This window comes from Oncorhynchus mykiss, chromosome 7, assembly GCF_057628025.1.
Source record: "Oncorhynchus mykiss isolate SJ-2025 chromosome 7, ASM5762802v1, whole genome shotgun sequence".
Taxonomy (NCBI): Eukaryota; Metazoa; Chordata; class Actinopteri; order Salmoniformes; family Salmonidae; genus Oncorhynchus; species Oncorhynchus mykiss.
The window spans coordinates 14,761,785-14,783,273 of record NC_143028.1 but is presented as its reverse complement, the minus strand read 5'-3'; the positions used below and the strand labels follow the sequence as shown (position 1 = coordinate 14,783,273).

General features: G+C 42.8%; 2 protein-coding genes across 6 annotated transcripts in view; one reads left to right on the top strand and one right to left on the bottom strand.

The window, feature by feature from the left end:
* The window catches only part of LOC110527447 (gamma-aminobutyric acid receptor subunit alpha-5), a 33,116-nt gene extending 20,600 nt beyond the window's left edge, over positions 1–12,516 (bottom strand). Inside the window, exons 1-7 of one of the 2 annotated variants that reach the window (XM_090240339.1) lie at positions 11,123–11,991; positions 10,401–10,485; positions 10,092–10,216; positions 8,540–8,607; positions 4,936–5,156; positions 1,897–1,979; positions 1,035–1,036 (exon numbers count right to left, since the gene is read on the bottom strand). In XM_090240339.1, coding sequence (XP_090096465.1) covers positions 1,035–1,036; positions 1,897–1,979; positions 4,936–5,156; positions 8,540–8,607; positions 10,092–10,216; positions 10,401–10,485; positions 11,123–11,141 — 603 coding nt within the window. In that variant the 5' untranslated portion in view covers positions 11,142–11,991. Of the gene's footprint in view, positions 1–1,034; positions 1,037–1,896; positions 1,980–4,935; positions 5,157–8,539; positions 8,608–10,091; positions 10,217–10,400; positions 10,486–11,122 lie in introns of both variants that reach the window. The other variant, XM_021608721.3, reaches the window with a different exon arrangement.
* Positions 1–21,489, top strand: part of LOC110527446 (gamma-aminobutyric acid receptor subunit beta-3) — a 58,181-nt gene that overhangs the window by 13,016 nt on the left and 23,676 nt on the right. For 2 of the 4 annotated variants that reach the window (XM_090240337.1, XM_021608717.3), the window contains exons 2-4: positions 12,820–12,867; positions 13,543–13,634; positions 13,773–13,840. In XM_090240337.1, the coding sequence (XP_090096463.1) occupies positions 12,820–12,867; positions 13,543–13,634; positions 13,773–13,840 (208 nt within the window). Of the gene's footprint in view, positions 1–12,819; positions 12,868–13,127; positions 13,458–13,542; positions 13,635–13,772; positions 13,841–21,489 lie in introns of those variants that run through there. The other 2 variants (XM_021608719.3, XM_021608720.3) reach the window with 2 other exon arrangements.

Genomic DNA, 21,489 nt, shown 5'->3' with positions numbered 1-21,489 from the left:
AATGTAGGCTCTTTATTTGTTCCAGTTTGTTATAGCAGGAAAATAATCAGGAAACAGGAAATAATGAATGGACATTTTTGTAGAGGTTGATACATTTTTCGTTAGGGCAAATCAAGTCTAAAATTTCAAAGTGGAAATGACAAACTTCAGAAGCATTTTTAACTCTCAAATAGACTACACATTTGAAATGTCCTGCAACAGTTCTCCTGCAACAGGGTTATCAAATTACAATCCCACATCTGTACAAACATACACATACTCCCTCCTCCTCCCCACACACTAGCACGTCCATTGTATTTATCATGGACATTATTTGATAAGACTTAGTTTTTCTGTGCCGCTTTAAAAAAAGGTCAACTGTGGAGAGTTAAGGCAAGATGCACTTTCCATCATCCTTCATATCCCCTGTGAGCTGGGCTGCACAGGAAAGCAGTTGTATCTGGTGGTGAAGTGGGATGTGTGGGTGATGGAATGAGAAATACAGCCTGTGGTCACAGTGCTCAGACAACTGTTATACCCGTAGTAACTGTATCGGTATGCTCTGTATGTAAATGACTCAAATGCAAATGTTTTCTGAGTGTCTGGCCTTTTTTTGTTAGGGCAAATCTAGTCTGAAATTTCAAAGTGGAAATTCTAAACTTTAGAAGCCTTTTTAAAACTCAAATACACTACAAGTTTGCGTTTCCTGCTTAGCAGAAAAATTATCAGCAACAAAACAGTGATCAAATTAAGATCCTACATCTGTAGGGGCAGTCCAATCAGCTAGGTAATCTGGCTATATACGTCCTATGGTGTGACAAAGCGCAGGGTTTACTATAGTGTGACATGCCCAGGGCATTCCTATTAGCTTCCCTGGGACTATCCATCTGTGGTGACCCCGTCTAAAAGGTCAAGGTACGGCTGAGCTATTTCAGGCCAGCACTTAAACCAGGCAGGCAACACCCATACCAACCCCGCCTTGCCCCAACCCACAACACTTCAGGAGAATGTTAACATAACAGGATGAGATGCTTCGCCGCAGATGCTGGTGTGACACCTGGATAAAACAGTACAAGCAGTTTCCAGTTCTGGAAATCCTCTGGGTTTAGGAACGTATGGTTTTCAACTTGAGAGGGGGGTCGACGGGGGGGCAAAACGTGTAGAATTGCAGAAAACATGCTTTAAATTGCAAAAAAAAAATCTATGCCCATGGCAAAATGTGTGGAATTGCAGGAAATGTACTTTAACTTTTTCTCTCGGCCCTCAAGAGGGGGGGCTACTAAAATGTTTTGCCAGCGAGGTGTGGGGTCCCCCAACCAAATCTCGCTGAGGGTGCACACAAAGGCTAGGGCCAGCCCTGCCTGACCATAGTCTGCTTTTAGGTCTAATTGGTAAATGGTAATACAACCCTGGGAGCCCTGGTGAGGTGGTACAGTAGGATAGCCCAGGTTCTGAGGACACAGGCCACGTGCCAGGTTATCAGAGGTAATTAAGGGCCTGGTTACCTGAGGTAATTAAGGGCCAGGTTACCTGAGGTAATTAAGGACAAGCAATTTGATTAAAGGATGGATAAACCTTTTGACCCTCCACCTAGTTTAACTGAACCAGGTTTAGCTCCTCCGGCTTCAGGTCCTTCCTTATTGCGGCGCCGTCGTTGTGGCTGGATCCTGTGTTCTTTCCTTGTTCCATAGGTACCATCCTATACTGTGCAAGCTCAATTGTCTCTTTAGAGGAATTGATTTGGTAGTTTGCTGAGTTGGAGGTTTACCGAGGTATAAATAATGCTGTCATTGACTCATACTCCGATCATAAGAAGTCTGGGCCTAGTAATGTTTATACGTATGGGATCTGTGCCGTTGTATTATTGGGGTGGCAAAGCGTAATACACTAAATATCAACACATGGCATTGTACTCACAGCTTCCAAACTTCAAAGGGCAAGCATGAGCATCCATTGGGAAGTCCTCCAACTGCATGGGACACTCTGCCGATATGGTTAACCTAGAGAAAGACCCAAAAGATCAAGACAATAAACCCAAATCTCCTGCAGATATACTGTGATAATCCTGTTCATTACAAATCCAGTGCTGCCGTCATCATTGACATCTTCGTCTCCAGCGCTAATGTTAGTTGCATAGATAGCACAATGCCTGTACGATTACATCACATGGTTTATTTTTTTATATTTATTTATTTTTTCTCCCCTTGTAGGCCTCATCATTTCTAGACAGAAACACCAAGAATTCACCCTGATCCAAGCACATGGCATTACATAGATTATACTGCCATCTTGTGGTGGTTGTATTATTTGTGAATTCCCGGCTGTGGTTCACGTCAAATCCCCCATGTGCTGTATGTCAAGAGTGTATTCACAGAGAACTTCTCCACAAAGTAACCACACATAGTAACACATTGATAAAACAATGAAATGAGGCCACCTCTAGTCCTTGAGGACCATACGGACTCAGGTTGTGTTCACTTCACTGCATCATTATTCAATGTTATTACTTTGCTTCTGTGTCAAAAACAGCTGACATGTTTCAAGATCTTATTGGATCATATGAAGCCCAATTCTCATTGGTCTGCATTATGAACAGGAAAGGCTGCCATCATGTGGTTATAAGAGAAACTGCAGGACTGGAAATTGAATAACCTGATTTTTCTGTCTCACAAGGAAAGTATATTGGTATACAGGTATGATAAGCTATATCCTAATGTAGGTCCATGCATAGAGAGCTGCCTTGTTCCCTTACAAAATTAGGGCTACAAATCCCCCCTCGAGTAACATGTAACAGGTGTCATCTATTCTAAAACATCCCATGTAATCCATTTTTTTTGCATTCACAATAATGAACCTGCATTTGTTGTGTGATTAACATTTACGTGTTATGTGCGGATGTCACCAGTGCACGTCAAAGTAATGGACATGCCAAAAAGACTGCACTAGTTCCTTAATATGCATATTTCATGCATCAGAGGTACAGTTTGCTATGGAAATGAGAATACTACATGATGCTCTGGTGCATTAACCTCTTCTGCATCATAATATAATGGGGTGCAGCCTGTTCTCGTTAAGCACATACATTATGATGGAAATGGATTAGAACACTGTATGAATTATTTGTGGCGACAAATGTATGACTTGCTCTGAAAACTCTGTTGCTCTCGGGCTAATGTTTCGGGAATTCGGGGGGGGGGGGGGGTGAGAATGCAATCACATTTAGTCATTATCTCCACTGGAGAGAAGGAGCTTTCCCCTGATGTCGGTGGATTCTGAAAGGCTGGACCATGCAATAAATCTAGGTAGCGCGCTAATCTCCTTCCTGGTAATGGAAATACATTAGGAGACAGGAGTAAAACCGGACCGATTAAAAGCAGAAACGTCCTGATGTTTCATTTCCTGAGTTGTTGGGAAATCTGTTATCTTTTTAAATGATGGGCCTGATATCCGCTTCTTCTTCTTCTTCTTCTTTCACTCATCAGACTTTGATTCCAGCGACGACGATGCCTGATCTTGCCAAATAGTGCCAGGTCACATGGCCGTAAGGGGTTAATATGGTTTATCTATTTCTCTTGCATCTGTTTATCTGGCATTAAGATGATCTTAGTGGGTGGTAATAAATTATACCTCCTAAAATGATACCAGGAAGTCCTGATCTATTCGTATGATTGCTATTGGTTGTCATCACTTCCTGTTCCTGTCTATTATGAATTCAAGGGTGAATATTTCATCTAATCTGACACATATTGGTCAGTGTTCCATAACATACATAATACAGCATCACAAAGAACAAAAGAACAGAAAGTTGTCTGAGCCTACGTTACCAAGAGCTGGGCTGAGTAGAACAGCTGTGCAGAGGCTTTTGTTACCTCCTACACACAGACAACAACAATAACCAAACCAGTTCAGGGCCATATGTGAATCGTGGCTGGCTGTATTTCAGTGAGCGTAACGTTTGTTTTTCAGACACAAAGCTCAGATATTATTCTCTACAAGTCTAAGCCTTTCGGGTGGGGAAGGGGAGGTTCAGCTAACATATGGAATTGTTTTATGATGGTCATACCATGGATCATTTAGCTATTTGATTTGGAATTGTAGGACCCCTGTAGGTATTCCACAAAAATATTTAATTTGGTCTTTACTACTATAGCCCATAGAAATGCATTGAATAACACATTCATAAATGGCCAAACAGATTTTGAAGTGTCTTTCCTATATATAAGAGATATAAGAAAGCTAAGTAAATATTATTGTTTTTTGGATACATATTTAACCCCCTTTTTTTCCCATTCATTTATTTTTTAACAGTTACCTTCAGACGAGTGACACTTGTGGAGATCATAAATCCAAAACGGAGAACACCATCATATTTGTGAGAATCTCTCCTTTCCATAGTAGGGTCATATTAGTTTGTAGCCCAAACGGTTCAGACGCTACAGAGGTTTTCGTGAGAAGATCGATTTTGGGGATGTCTCATGGTCTGAAAAGCACTGCTGCAGCTCGGCCTCCTTCCACCGTAGATGAGGAATTCTGACATAGGCAGATGCGGTGGATTGAGACGCAGCCCAATCAAAGAAACGGACATCTCCAGCTTAAACTGACAGATTTTGATGGAGATATTTTTACTATGTTACTTAGTTTGACGCATGGGTGCGTAAATAGACTCTTAAGGATTATGGTTCAGGGTCAGAGTTTCTCTTGGTCAGTCCACATGGTCAGAGTCCAAATTCAAGGATGTATTCAGTGAGGTGAAACATATAGAACGTTGCAGATAGAAATGTGATGAATGATTACTGATTTAGAATGACAGACAATCCTATCTCTGTTCTACACCATACCTTTCTATCAGATAGAAATGCGATGAACCGACCTGACACGATTCCCCATACTACATTACTCCTATCTATGTGATACATTTCTAACTGAAATAGCACTGAACGGTCCCGTGGTTGGTACCTCATAGTGTAGAGCAGCGTCCCGTCATCCTTCAGTCTCAGTAGCTTGTTCGGTGTCGTCATGTTGTGGGCGATAGACTTTTTCCCGTTGAGGAAGAATGTGTCTGGGGTCCAGATGTTACTGGCCAGGAGGTTGTTCAGAGGCAGCATCTCCATGGGCCCTTTGAAACACAGGCGCTCATCTTTCCAGCTTTGTCGGAAAAACACATCGATGGTGTATTCCTAAGGTGGAGAGAAACATGGTGTTGATACATGGTGAAAACACTCAGAGTCAAAGCCCAAACAAACAACAACACTTAAGCTTCTACTTCCAGCTTCTACATGCTATCTTCAGGAAAGTATTGACTTTTTCAACATTTTGTTACATTACAGCAGTTTTCTAAAATGGATTGAAGAATGAATAATCCTACACAATCTACACCCAACACCCCATAATTACAAAGCAAAAACAGGTTGACATTTTTGCCAGTATTCAGACCATTTGCTTTGAGACTCAAAATTGACCTCATGGGCACATCCTGTTTCCATTGATCATCCTTGATGTTTCTACAACTTGATTGGAGTCCACCTGTGGTACATTCAATTGATTGGACATGATTTGGAAAGGCACACAACTGTCTATATAAAGTCCCACAGTTGACAGTGCATGTCAGAGCAAAAACCAAACCCTGAGGTTGAAGGAATTGTCCGTAGAGCTCCGAGACAGGATTGTGTCAAGGCACAGATCTGGGGAAGGGTTCCAAAAATTTTCTGCAGCATTGGAGTCCCTAAGAACACAGTGGTCACCATCATTCTTCAATGGAAGAAGTTTGGAACCACCAAGACTCTTCCGGTCGAGAAGAGTTGGTCAGGGAGGTGACCAAGAACACAATGGTCACTCTGACAGAGCTCTAGAGTTCCTCTGTGGAGAAAGGAGAATCTTCCAGAAGGACAACCATCTCTGCAGCACTCCACCAATCAGGCCTTTATGGAAGAGTGACCAGACGGAAGCCATTCCTCAGTAAAAGGCACATGACAGCCCACTTGGAGTTTGCCAAAAGGCACCTAAAGACTCTCAGACCATGAGAAACAAGATTCTCTGGTTTGATGAAACCAAGATTGAACACTTTGGCCTGAATGCCAAGCATCATGTCTGGAGGAAACCTGGAGAGACCTGAAAACAACTGTGCTGCAACGCTCCCCATCCAACCTGACAGAGCTTGAGAGGATCTGCACAGAAGAATGGGAGAAACTCCCCAAATACAGGTGTGCCAAGCATGTAGCTTTATACCCAAGAAGTCTCGAAGCTGTAATCGCTACCAAAGGTGTTTCAACAAAGTCCTGAGTAAAGGGACTAAGGCTGTAACCTAACAAATGTGGAAAAAGTCAAGGGGTCTGAATACCTTCTGAAGGCATTGTACTTTTTAGACACAATATATTTTGCAATAGTTATCTTTTATTTGTTTTCACTCCTATCCTTCCACTACCCTCAACCCCTTCCGCCTATTTCTGAAGATTTCACTTTTAATTCCCTGTATCACAATTCCAGTGGGTCAGAAGTTTACATACACTAAGTTGACTGTGCCTTTAAACAGCTTGGAAAATTCCAGAAAATAATGGCATGGTTTTAGAAGCTTCTGATAGGTTAATTGACATCATTTGAGTCAATTGGAGGTGTACCTGTGGATGTATTTCAAGGCCTACCTTCAAAGTCAGTGCCTCTTTGCTTGACATCATGGGAAAATCTAAAGAAATCAGCCAAGACCTCAGAAAAACAATTATAGACCTCCACAAGTCTGGTTCACACCTTGGGAGCAAATTCCAAATGCCTGAAGGTTCCAACTTCATCTGTACAAACAATAGTACACAAGTATAAACACAATGGGATCACGCAGCCGTCATACCACTCAGGAAGGAGACGCGTTCTGTCTGCTAGAGATGAACGTAATTTGGAGCGAATAGTGCCAATCAATCACAGAACAACAGCAAAGGACCTTGTGAAGATGCTGGAGGAAACAGGTACAAATGTATCTATATCCAAAGTAAAACGAGTCCTATATCGACATAACCTGAAAGGCCGCTCAGCAAGGAAGAAGCCACTGTTCCAAAACCACCATAAAAAAGCCAAACTACGGTTTGCAACTGCACATGGGGACAAAGATCATACTTTTTGGAGAAATGTCCTCTGGTCTAATTAAACAAAAATATAACTGTTTGGCCATAATTACCATCATTACGTTTGGAGGAAAAAGGGGGTGGCTTGAAAGACGAAGAACACCATCCCAACCGTGAAGCACGGGGGTGACAGCCTCATGTTGTGGGGGTGCTTTGGGAGAGACTGGTGCATTTCACATAATAGATGGCATCACGAGGAAGGAAAATTATGTGGATATATTAAAGCAACATCTCAAGACATCAGTCAGGAAGTTAAATCTTGGTCACATAAGGGTCTTCCAAATGGACAATGACCTCAAGCATACTTCCAAAGTTGTGGCACAATGGCTTAAGGACAACAAAGTTAAGGTATTGGAGTGGCCATCACAAAGCCCTGACCTCAATCCTATGGAAAATTTGTGGGCAGAACTAAAAAAAAAGTGTGTGCGAGCAAGGAAGCCTACAAACCTGACTCAGTTACTCCCGCTCTGTCAGGAGGAATGGGCCAAAATTCACCCAACTTTTTGTGGGAAGCTTGTGGAAGGCAACCCAAAATGTTTGACCCAAGTTAAACATTTTAAAGGCAATGCTACCAAATACTAATTGAGTGTATGTAAATGTCTGACCCACTGGGAATGTGATGAAAGAAATAAAAGCTGAAATAGATCATTCTCTCTTCTATTATTCTGACATTTCACATTCTTAAAATAAAGTGGTGATCCTAACTGACCTTGTGAAAAACTGAGGTTAAATGTATTTGGCTAAGGTGTATGTAAACGTCCGACTTCGACAGTATCTCTTAACACCATCCATGTTGGATTTCCACTTGCCATATATATTTCAACTGTGCTGTGATGTTTCACAAAAGTTCTGAACCTTTCTATTGTCATAGTTTCTACAGAATGGGTGATTTGCAAAGTCATACTCAATCGATCAGTAATATAATCATATTTTTGGCAAAAAAAAATCTTTGCTTTACAATCTGTATAAACTATGAGAATAAAAAGCTTTTTAAAGTTTGCAATTCCCACCTTAAAATGTCAGACTTGATTTGCCCTAATGAAAAGTGTATCAACGCCCACAAAAATATCCATGAATTATAATCCACATAATAATTCACATTTCCTGTTGCTGCAGGATTCTTTTCCTGCTGTGAGAAACTGGTCAAATTAAGATAATAAACTGTAACAAAAAAATACTAAAAACAGATTCTCCTTTGAAATAACGTTTCAGTCCAGGACTGTGCTTAATCTGCATCCTGGAAAACAGGCCCATCATGTATTTCTTTATAAAAATATTGATGTATTACTTAACAAAAAACTATGAATACATGTCATTTATATGCATCTAGGATAATTGTTGTGTGTTCGTAACATCTACAGGAGGGTTTGGTGTTGCTCCTATCGCAAATAATTACATTAATGGACGTCATTGAAACCGTGCATTATAAAATGGGCTGTAAATTGACTCACCATTTCAGTATCTGAAACTGGGCCAAAGCTTGTGACAAATATATTGGTTTTGATCTCCGTGACCTTTTCTGTGGATAGAATGGGATTTGGAATATGACCGTGAACATGAAGAGACAAGGGACAGGGACAAATTCAATTTATGAGTAATCATCATTGAGATTTCCATTTCAAATCTTTTCAGCCTTCTATGACAGATATCATTCTAAGGAAGTGAGTGCAGCTCTGTTCTCCAACCCCATTTTGGCAAATCCATGTTGGATGTATCCGTGTTACATTAGCGACATTTATAAAACAAGATTTAGAACGGGGGGAAAAATGGATAAAAAAAATCACTAAGAACAAATCGGTGGATGAACATTTTCTTTTCTCTAAGAGATGCAGGATATTTCTATCTTCCGGTGAACACTCTTCGACTCCCTCTCTCTCTCGTCTGAATAGAGGTCTGGATCTCAAGGTTACTTTTTGCAGATGGAGGTGGTGGTCATGAGGGGGGCTGTGTGATATATATGGCGTCTTGGCAGTGCAGTTCCTTCTCACTTAGGATTGATCTATTACTGTGATTGCTTTGCTCTTGGAATGTATTCCAGTCAATGCAATTCTGTATATTAGAACAGTCTCTTCTATTTTTCTCACTGAATCCAAGAAGTCTATCGAGTGTGATTTTACAGAGGGGGAAAATGCTATGCTGGATCACAAATTATGTATGAGGCTAAGCATTGGCATACTGCAGTTTCACGAGCCCCCCCCCCCGCAAGGTCCGAGCAAGTTTAATAGCTTATCTCATGCTATTCTAAACATTTTGCCATGAAACTGAGAGAAAATGTTGCGTTTTTAAAGTTAATTTGCTAATCATTTTGCCATGGCTTATGATGTGTTCATATGCTATCTGGGGGAGAGGTGACCTCCAGGGGGCCCCCAACCAAAAAGAAAACGCCCCAGAGCTTGCCCCCCCCAACGTGGGGCCACACAGCACCTCTCGGTATGGAGCGCAGTTCACTATGCATTTATCATCTCATCAGCTGGTAACTTTTCTTCTTGTGACAGGTCAATTTGCTGCAGCATAACCTGCATAGTCTTTAGGCTACAGTAATAGAATTGCTTTAAATCAGTGCACACGCAGGCACACTCTCTTAGTGTTTCTCTTTCCCATCAAATCCCTTCAAGTTGCAAAAGAACCAAAATACATTTCAGTATAAATTATAACAAAGACAAACTGTACGTTGAAACAGAAACATCCACATTTCACACTGTATTTTGGTTCTATAAATCTCCTGCATCAACATGCTACAATGATTCTGCTGCACCTGGCTTGAGTGTACTCTGAGGAAATCTAACGTCAAATAAGGGATTTTCCGGAACACAAGAGTATTAGCGAATGACATTTGCCCCAATAAAATGAATACTGATATAATACTGCATTGTACTGTACTGTATTGCATTGCATCGTACTGTACTGCATTGTACTGTATTGTATTGCATTGTACTGCGTTGTACTGTAACCTCTAGTGATATGAGTTTGGATCAGAGTGGTCTGTAAGTCGGTATACATTACCTCCAAGTCCTGGTCTGAGTCTGTTGTCGTAGCCGTCCAGCAGTCCGTCCAGTATCCGTGTGAAGATGGTGATGTTGTCATTAGCCTCTGCCTCTTTCAATGCCTCTGCTGTGGTCTGGCCAAGACTGGGAAAGACAGAACATCAATCAGGCTGGTTAGTTCCACATACTGTAACATGGAGACTGCTTGACAAGGCTAGTGTCGATGGAAATAAAGCGCATCATAGTTGGGCATGTACAGTATATCTACTGTTCAAATGAGGATGTAATGCAGTGTATAGTCAGATTGGATTGTAAACGTTCCACTTACCCCACGTGACATGTAATACACACCAGCAAGACAGAGATCCACACGTGTTTCATTGTAGAAAAGCTGGGCATTTTGTCCTCTATGTCTGGAATAACAACATATAATCCACAATCAGTACTTTCAGTAGTATGTATTGTCATCATACTTCTACTCCTACTTATCCTTCTACACTATACTCCTACATTATACTCCTACCAGACAATTATTACTACAGTACTACTAACACTATATAGTACGCTAATGATACTGTAGGTACGTTGGTGTTATACTGTACCCCACCCTTCCCCAATACACACACCTGACCACACACACTTTCAACTAGCAGCCCTATAATGGACCTACAAGAGTAATCAGTAGGCTAACCTTGATACAATAACTGTTTGAAACTGTGAATATACCAATCATGTCTTTCTACATTCCTGGCTGACGTCCTTGTGTGCATTCATTTTGCCCAATGCCAAACACCTTGTTGCAGCAGTATTATAACATCTCCCCATTTTGCTGCAACTGTTCGTGTTCGCAGTAGCACTGTATTGGTGGTCCTCACTGCGTATGAATTCGCAGGCAGTGCAATAGGTTTTCAATGTAGGCTAATGATGTACCCTCGCTGCCCCCCCCCCCCCCCCCCCCCCCACTCATACCCCCCTAACAAAAGAGGGAAGGAGGGTGAGGGTGCTTCTGATGCCATCCTCATGCATAAAAGAGGGTTGAAAATCAATTACCTGTAGAGAGAGCCATCATCTTGATTTAAATCCAGGTTAGAAAACGATACAAAACCCGCAGCAATGAAAGTCAAGGGTATGCTGCTGCTCCTTCAGAGGGATATAGATATTCTCCGTTTATATTTGCCACCGCAGGCAGTCTCGATCGTGTATTGTTCTCTCCTGATTTGCTTGACTGACTTCCTACTCATGTCAAGCAGATGTTTGCGTCTTGTGCTGCCACCTCCTTCCCGCCTTTTGGAGATGAGAGGTTTTAATGCCGAGCCCTCATCTTTGGTCGTGACAACAACGTTTTTCGTGTCACATACCCTTGGTCTCAAGTAATTTGTCCACTCAGAGCGGACTAGCGGCCCGGCGCCCCATCTAAATCAGAAATCACACTCACCTCCAGTTGCCGCTCACATGCACACACTGCAACGATTTGCTAACCGGTGCGTTATCATAGGTGCGACAGTGAAAACGATCCTCCAGGAACTCCAAGCGTCACTTAACTTTCCCCTGTTATCTTACTTGCCACTGTAGGCTACTCTAGCCTATGCACATTCCTGTGATTAGTTGAAACGTAATCCTCTCCCGCAAGCTAATATACTGTCTAGTCGAAATCAATTTAATGAATGAGGGGCAGTGGGTTGATCCATCCAGAAGAAGAAAAAAATAAGGCTATATCCCAAGGACCCAATAAAACGGTTTACCTATTCAGCTACATGTTCAATTTTGGTCCTCTCTGTTTACCTAGCTTTTTCTCTCATTCAGTGGGAAATGCGTCAGCTTTGTTGAGAAGAAAATGACCGCTTATTATAGCTTTAATGCACATGGTACTGCTGCCTCCAGAGTACTGCCTATGATTTCGATCCGACCTATTATGCCACGATGAGTCACCAGCCTAAGGTCCATCATTGAGAATTATAACGGTAATGACTAGAGGAAATCGAGATATCAAATATTAAAAGAAGGATCGCAATAAATCAATGTCTATCAAAAAGTGTGATTACACAATCTTTCCTGAAAAAACAACAACTTTTTATTTTTATTTTTTACAGTTATCCTACATCAAACAAAGTCGTTATACCAATTGCCATGAGAGGGTACTCTAACTCCATATCTTTTGACAGAACATTATGCTGACTAATCATATTTCACTCTACTGTAGCACGGTATTCATTACAATCAATAGTTGACAGTTCAGTTTGACATATCTATAATGCGTGAATTATTTGCACCAAGTAGACACATGTTGCACTGTCTTGTAAATTGCTAGGTATGTCTGAGTTATTTAAGTGGTGCTAAAGTGTTTCAGCTCCAAGTTTGAGCTGTACAGCTCCGTCCCTATAGCGCGTTCTGACCCTACCGTAATTCCATCGGGTGGTGCTGAAACTAACTTGTGCATGGAAAACACTCATTCCTAAAGTACAATGCTTATCATATAAAGCACTTCCAGTGTTTGGGAAAGAAAGTATGCCAAGTGTGTCCTATTATAAGAACATCACATGGTCCAGAAACAATTAACCCACTGCATACCTACTATAGCGACGCCTACAACTAAATTGACTCAATTACAGACTTTACACTGTGCTGTATGTTACCAGGTGTGCGTTATCACCGTATATATAAATCATAATCACCTTGTGTGATTGTACAGGTGTAAATGAAAGTGTTGTACTGAGTCATATTTCCTCTTGTCGTTCCTCTTGCCCCAGGAATGCAGTCGATGGAAACAAGAAGTTGTTTGCAATCTATGATACCAGGTAAGTACATCAGTCAGTTAGACTGACAGTCCCCACGGGCTCGAATTGTCGATTTTGATTATTGAATGGGGCTTGGAGGAAGGGAGATAGACCCCTTATGACACTTTGCATCAGGTATAGTAATTCAGTCTAGGCCTACATCTATTTGGCCCATTATGTGAAATCTTATAGGGATTAGAACATATTCAGGTTTAGAGTCAATTAGATGAATATCTGGAGTGAGCGGGGTTGGCTCCAATCCAAGCCATTACCTTTACTGCCTCCACCGGTGGCGTCTTTGCCAGTAGCCTACATACATTTCAGTGAGGAGTATAGTTCTTTCATGTCTCCCGGTTGCATAGAGAGAGAGGAGAGAAATCCGAAATACGAGGGATGTCAAACCGAACAGATCTGAAGGGTGTGAAAAGCCAACGACTTCCTCCACGAGAACTTGCCAATGGAATAATCTGATTTGTAAACATATTGTACCGTTTTTGCGTTGCACTTTTTTTCCCACCTAAACAGTAAGGAATGTGGGCTTTTCTGAGTGGAAAATTATTTAGTGTTCTTTCAGCACCAGTGATTGTAGCTGTCGTTTGTTGCGCACAAAGGTGAGTGATTTCTCTAGTAAAAGTGTGACGGGAAAACGAACGTGCAATTTTGTAGTAAACAAGATCTTTTTTGTTGTTGTTTCAGCGTGAATGAACCAGGGAACATGTCTTTTGTGAAAGAGACGGTGGACAAACTACTAAAGGGATATGATATTCGTCTTCGACCAGACTTTGGAGGTACGTTTTCAAAAGTGGGGCAACCATGTTGCAGCGTGTCCATGTTTACTATGCAGATTCGCACATCTTGGGCTCATATTGCAGCCATTTTTCGAATTCATTGTCATTGTAAATTATACCATTGCATTTGCATTACAGGGGCCCCTGTTGCAGTTGGCATGAGTATAGATGTGGCGAGCATAGACATGGTATCCGAAGTCAACATGGTGAGTGAACCCCCCCATACTGTAAACATTGGGACTCACACAATTGTTATTTTTGCTTTGCCCACTTTCATATAGTAGTTGAATATGTTTCTCCTGGGACTCACGAACTGCGTAAACTTTCATTCAAAGTCATACAATAATGTCCTACAATTAGAGTTATTGTGTGCCTAACTATGTTTCACAATGTTTGTATTCAGCCAATATCACGTTAGATACCAGCCGCTGTCCATCAGACTAGTGCTGAAAACATGGTCTACATGTAGGATGCAGAGTGGTACTCTGCTCTGCACTCTTTTGTCAGTTGTCTTGTGTTTGTATGTGTGTTTTTACTCTAACTCAACTCAACATTTCTGAGTCATTCTCCCCTTGATCTTGTTCTTCATTTGTGCTAACTGTATTGGTATGTGGCATTGGAAAGTGAAAAGTACAGTATGTTCAGCAACTCCAGCACTTCAAAGAGGAGTATTAGAAGCTTAGACATGGGCATTCTCTCTCTCTCGCTATCTCTCTCTCTCTCTCTCTCTCTCTCTCTCTCTCTCTCTCTCTCTCTCTCTCTCTCTCTCTCTCTCTCTCTCTCTCTCTCTCTCACACAATTCAATTAAATTAAATTCAATTAAATTTGCCTTATTGACCTGAAGTAACAATGTACATATTGCCAAAGCTTACTTTGGAGATTTACAATATTAACATCATTAAAATAATAATAATCTATTGTCAACAGGACAACAGCAACAACGATAATCATGGGTCAAAATAACCATACATTGAACAATGGCATAGAGGACATGTGCAGGTTGGTTGGTCTGACAGACACTGTACCTCATCTTATGGCAGGCAGCAATGAAGTGCCCTGCCAACGCAGAGCTCTCTGCGTCCTCCCCCAACAGGCCGGGTAGTTTGTTCTCATCAGAGAGGTCTTTGAAACCTTGAATACGTTTTTTTTTTACTCTCTCTCTCTCTCCCAGCTCTTTCTCTCTCTCTCTCTCTCGCTCTCTCTCTCTCTTTCACTCTCAAGCTCTCTCTCTCTCACGAACGCACGTGCACGCACACACACACACGTACCTCTACACCCCCCACTCCGCACACACCTTTACCCCTCCTGCATCTGTGGCTTGTCTTTGAATACACCTGCCTGGGCTCAACTTTTTACAACTGTGCATGTGCAGTGTGTATCCTGGAAAGTGGTGCAGCATGTGCACAGCAGCTGTTCGCGTATCTATCAGAAATAATGATCTCTGGGCTGCTCCCCTATCTGGGACTGGCATTTCAGGTGAGAAGCCATTTAATTCGCCATGTGCGCAGGATACAACAGTACAGTGGAATTCTTACCTTGAGAATGCAGTGTTAATAATAATTAATAATAATAATAATAATAATATAGATAACAAAAAAATATTTAAATAATAACTACGATGTGAGATAAAAAAAAACATATCACATTTACATAAATATTCTGACCCTTTACTCAGTACTTTGTTGAAGCACCTCTTGCAGCGATTATAGCATCAAGTCTTTTTGGGTATGACACTACAAGCTTGGCACACCTGTATTTGGGAAATATGGGGAGTTTCTTCCATTCTTCTCTGCAGATCCTCTCAAGCTCTGTCAGGTTCGATCGGGAGCGTTGCTGCACAGCTATTTTCAGGTCTCTCCTGAGATGTTAGATCGGGTTCAAGTCCGGGCTCTGGCTGGGCCACTCAAGAACATTCAGAGACTTGACCCGACGCCACTCCTGCATTGTCTTGGCAGTGTGCTTAGGGTTGTCCTGTTGGAAGGTGAACCTTCGCCCCAGTTTGAGGTCCTGAGCGCTCTGGAGCAGATTTTCATTAAGGATCACTTTGTACTTTTCTCCGTTCATCTTCTCCTCGATCCTGACTAGTCTCCCTGTCCCTGCCACTGAAAAACATCCCCACAGCATGATGCTGCCACCACCATGTTTCACCGTAGGGATGGTGCAAGGTTTCCTCCAGACATGATGGGTTCAATCTTGGTTTCATCAGACCAGAGAATCTTGGTTCTCATGGTCTGAGAGTCTTTAGGTGCCTTTTGGCAAACTCCAAGCGGGCTGTCATGTCCCTTTTACCGAGGAGTGGCTTCAGTCTGGCCACTCTACCATAAAGGCCTGATTGGTGGAGTGCTGCAGAGATGGTTGTCCTTCTGGAAGTTTCTCCCATCGCCACAGAGGAACTCTAGAGCTCTGTCAGAGTGACCATTGTGTTCTTGGTCACCTCCTTGACAAAGGCCCTTCTCCCCCGATTGCTCAGTTTGGCCGAGTGGCCAGCTCTAGGAAGAGTCTTGGTGGTTCCAAACTTCTTCCATTTAAGATTTTTTTTTTAAAGTGGGTTTGGCAACGCATATTTAGTGAGGACCAGCCAACGGGAGCATACAGGTCGTAATGGTGGGTCGTATATGGGGCTTGGGTGACAAAACGGATGGCACTGTAATGGACTGCATCCAGTTTGCTGAGTAGAGTATTGGGAGCTATTTTGTAAATGACATCGCCAAAGTCATGGAACGGCAGGATATTCAGTTTTACGAGGGGATGTTTGGCAGCATGAGTGAAGGAGGCTTTGTTGCGAAATAGGAAGACGATTCTAGATTTCATTTTGGATTGGAGATGCTTAATATGAGTCTGGAAGGAGAGTTTACTGTCTAGCCAGACACCTAGGTATTTATAGTTGTCCACATATTCTAAGTCAGAACCGTCCAGAGTAGTGATGCTAGGCGGGCGGGCGTGTGCAGGCAGCGATTGGTTGACGAGCATGCATTTAGTTTTACTAGCATTTAAGAGCAGTTGGAGGCCAGTTGAAGGAGTGTTTTATGGCATCTAAGCTCCTTTGGAGGTTAGTTAACACAGTGTCCAAAGAAGGGCCAGATGTATACAAATGGTGTCGTCTGCGTAGAGGTGGATCAAAGAATAACCCGCAGCAAGAGCGACATCATTGATATACAGTGGGGCAAAAAAGTATTTAGTCAGCCACCAATTGTGCAAGTTCTCCCACTTAAAAAGATGAGAGAGGCCTGTAATTAAAATATCCAGAAAATCACATTGTAGGGTTTTTTATGAATTTATTTGCAAATTATGGTGTAAAATAAGTATTTGGTCACCTCCAAACAAGCAAGATTTCTGGCTCTCACAGACCTGTAACTTCTTCTTTAAGAAGCTCCTCTGTCCTCCACTCGTTACCTGTATTAATGGCACCTGTTTGAACTTGTTATCAGTATAAAATACACCTGTCCACAACCTCAAACAGTCACACTCCAAACTCCACTATGGCCAAGACCAAAGAGCTGTCAAAGGACACCAGAAACAAAATTGTAGACCTGCACCAGGCTGGGAAGACTGACTCTGCAATAGGTAAGCAGCTTGGTTTGAAGAAATCAACTGTGGGAGCAATTATTAGGAAATGGAAGACATACAAGACCACTGATAATCTCCCTCGATCTGGGGCTCCATGCAAGATCTCACCCCGTGGGGTCAAAATGATCACAAGAATCCCAGAACCACCTAGTGAATGACCTGCAGAGAGCTGGGACCAAAGTAACAAACCCTACCATCAGTAACACACTACGCCGCCAGGGACTCAAATCCTGCAGTGCCAGACGTGTCCACCTGCTTAAGCCAGTACATGTCCAGGCCCATCTGAAGTTTGCTAGAGAGCATTTGGATGATCCAGAAGAAGATTGGGAGAATGTCATATGGTCAGATGAAACCAAAATATAACTTTTTGGTAAAAACTCAACTCGTTGTGTTTGGAGGACAAAGAATGCTGAGTCGCATCCAAAGAACACCATACCTACTGTGAAGCATGGGGGTGGAAACATCATGCTTTGGGGCTGTTTTTCTGCAAAGGGACCAGGACGACTGATCCGTGTAAAGGAAAGAATGAATGGGGCCATGTATCGTGAGATTTTGAGTGAAAACCTCCTTCCATCAGTAAGGGCATTGAAGATGAAACGTGGCTGGGTCTTTCAGCATGACAATGATCCCAAACACACCGCCCGGGCAACGAAGGAGTGGCTTCGTAAGAAGCATTTCAAGGTCCTGGAGTGGCCTAGCCAGTCACCAGATCTCAACCCCATAGAAAATCTTTGGAAGGAGTTGAAAGTCCGTGTTGCCCAGCAGCAGCCCCAAAACATCACTGCTCTAGAGGAGATCTGCATGGAGGAATGGGCCAAAATACCAGCAGCAGTGTGTGAAAACATTGTGAAGACTTACAGAAAACGTTTGACCTCTGTCATTGCCAACAAAGGGTATATAACAAAGTATTGAGATAAACTTTAGTTATTGACCAAATACTTATTTTCCACCATCATTTGCAAATAAATTCATTAAAAATCCTACAATGAGATTTTCTGGATTTTTTTCTCTCATTTTGTCTGTCATAGTTGAAGTGTACCTATGATGAAAATTGCAGGCCTCTCTCATCTTTTTAAGTGGTAGAACTTGCACAATTGGTGGCTGACTAAATACTTTTTTGCCCTACTGTATATAGAGAAAAGAGTCATCTCGAGAACTGAACCCTGTGGCACCCCCATAGACAGCCAGAGTTCCAGACACCAGGCCCTCCGATTTGACACACTAAACTCTATCTGAGAAGTAGTTAGTGAACCAGTCGAGGCAGTCATTAGAGAAATCAAATTAAATCAAATGAAATGTTATTTGTCACATACACATGGTTAGCAGATGTTAATGCGAGTGTAGCGAAATGCTTGTGCTTCTCGTTCCGACCATGCAGTAATATCTAACAAGTAATCTAACAATTTCACAAGAACTACCTTAAATACAGAAGTGTAAAGGAATGAATAAGAATATGTACATAAAAATATATGGATGAGCGATAGCCGAACGGCATAGGCAAGATGCAGTAGATGGTATAGAGTACAGTATATACATATGGGATGAGTAATGTAGGGTATGCAAACATTATATAAAGTGGCATTGTTTAAAGTGGCTTGAGATACATTCATTACATCCAATTTTTAATTATTAATGTGGCTAGAGATTTGAGTCAGTATGTTGGCAGCAGCCACTCAATGTTAGTGATGGCTGTTTAACAGTCTGATGGTCTTGAGATAGAAGCTGTTTTTCAGTCTCTCAGTCCCAGCTTTGATGCACCTGTACTGACCTCGCCTACTGGATGATAGCGGGGTGAACATGCAGTGGCTTGGGTGGTTGTTGTCCTTGAGGATCTTTTTGGCCTTCCTGTGACATCGGGTGGTGTAGGTGTCCCCTCGTGATGCGTTGTGCAGACCTCACTACCCTCTGGAGAGCCTTGCAGTTGTGGGCAGAGCAGTTGCCGTACCAGGTGATACAGTCCGAGTTCCCCATGCTGTCTGTGTGGATGGACCAATTCAGTTTGTCCGAGATGTGTACGCCGAGGAACTTAACATGTTCCACCTTCTCCACTACTGCCCCGTTGATGTGGATAGAGGGCTGCTCCCTCTGCTGTTTCCTGAAGTCCACGATCATCTCCTTTGTTTTGTTGATATTGAGTGTGAGGTTATTTTCCTGACACCACACTCCGAGGGCCCTCACCTCCTCCCTGTAGACTGTCTCGTCATTTTTGGTAATCAAGCCTACCACTGTAGTGTCGTCTGCAAACTTGATGATTGAGTTGGAGGCATGCATGGCCACGCAGTCATGAGTGAACAGGGAGTACAGGAGAGAGCTGAGAACACACCGTTGTGGGGCCCCAGTGTTGAGGATCAGCGGGGTGGGGATGTTGTTTCCTACCCTCACCACCTGGGGGCGTCCCGTCAGGAAGTCCAGGACCCAGTTGCACAGGGCGGGGTCGAGACCCAGGGTCTCGAGCTTAATGGCGAGTTTGGAGGGTACTATGGTGTTAAATGATGAGCTGTAGTCTTACATAGGTATTCCTCTTGTCCAGATGGGTTAGGGCAGTGTGCAGTGTGATTGCGTCGTCTGTGGACCTATTGGGGCGGTAAGCAAATTGGAGTAGGTCTAGGGTGTCAGGTAGGGTGGATGTGATACGGTCCTTGACTAGTCTATCAAAGTACTTCATGATGACGGAAGTGAGTGCTACGGGGCAATAGTCATTTAGCTCAGTTGCCTTAGCTTCCTTGGGAACAGGAATAATGGTGGCCCTCTTGAAGCATGTGGGAACAGCAGACTGGGATAAGGATTGATTGAATATGTCCGTAAACACACCAGCCAGCTGGTCTGCGCATGCTCTGAGGACGTGGCTAGGGATGCTGTCTGGGCCGGCAGCCTTGCGTGGGTTAACATGTTTAAATGTTTTACTCACGTTGGCTGCAGTGAAGGAGAGCTCACAGGTTTTGGTAGTGGGCCGTGTCCGTGACACTGTATTGTCCTCAAAGTGAGCAAAGAAGTTGTTTAGTTTGTCTGGTTTTCTTTTTATAGTCCGTGATTGACTGTAGACCCTGCCACATACCTCTCATGTCTGAGCCAAAGAATTGCGACTCTACTTTGTCTCTATACTGACGCTTAGCTTGTTTGATTGCCTTGTGGAGGGAATAGCTACACTACTTGTCATGTTTCCGGTCGCCTTGCCCTGTTTAAAAGCAGTGGTTTGCGCTTTCAGTTTTGCGTGAATGCTGCCATCAATCCAGTTGCTGCGGAGGGATGCAGAGCTGTTGGCCGGGGTTGGGGTAGACAGGTGGAAAGTGTGGCCAGCCGTAGAGAAATGCTTATTGAAATTCTCAATTATTGTGGATTTATCGGTGGTGACAGTGTTTCCTAGCCTCAGCTCAGTGGGCAGCTGAGAGGAGGTGCTCTTATTCTCCATGGACTTTACAGTGTCACAAAACGTTTTGGAATTAGTGCTGCAGGATGCAAATTTCTGTTTGAAAAAGCTAGCCTTTGCTTTCCTAACTGACTGTGTACATTTTTTCTTGACTTCTGAAAAGTTACATATCGCGGGGACTATTCGAAGCTAGTGAAGTGCGCCACAGGATGTTTTTTGTGCTGGTCAAGGGCAGTCAAGTCTGGAGTGAACCAAGGGCTATATCTGTTCTTAGTTGGGTGAAAGAGCATGCTTATTTAAGATGGTGAGAAAGGCACTTTTGAAGAACAACCAGGCATCCTCTACTGATGGGATGAGGTCAATATCCTTCCAAGATACCTGGGCCAGGTCGATCAGAAAGGCCTGCTCGCAGAAGTGTTTTTTAGGGAGCGTTTGACAGTGATGAGGGGCGGTCGTTGACCGCTGACCCATAAAGGACACAGGCAATGAGGCAGTGATTGATGAGATCCTGCTTGAAAACAGCGGAGGTGTATTTAGAGGGCAAGTTGGTCAGGATGATATCTATGAGGGTGCCCATGTTTACGGATTTTTGTACCTGGTACAATGTTTACGGATTTTTGTACCGGGTTGTACCTGTTAGGTTCCTTGATAATTTGTGTGAGATTGAGGGCATCTAGCTTAGATTGTAGGATGGTTAAGCATATCCCAGTTTAGGTCACCTAACATTACGAACTCTAATGATAGATGGGGGCAATCAATTCACATATGGTGTCCAGGGCACAGCTGGGAGCTGAGGGGGTCTATAACCAGCGGCAACAGTGAGAGACCTATTTCTGGAGAGATGGATTTTTAAAAGTAGTAGCTCGAGCTGTTTGGGAATAGACCTGGATAGTAGGACAGAACTCTGCAGGCTATCTCTAC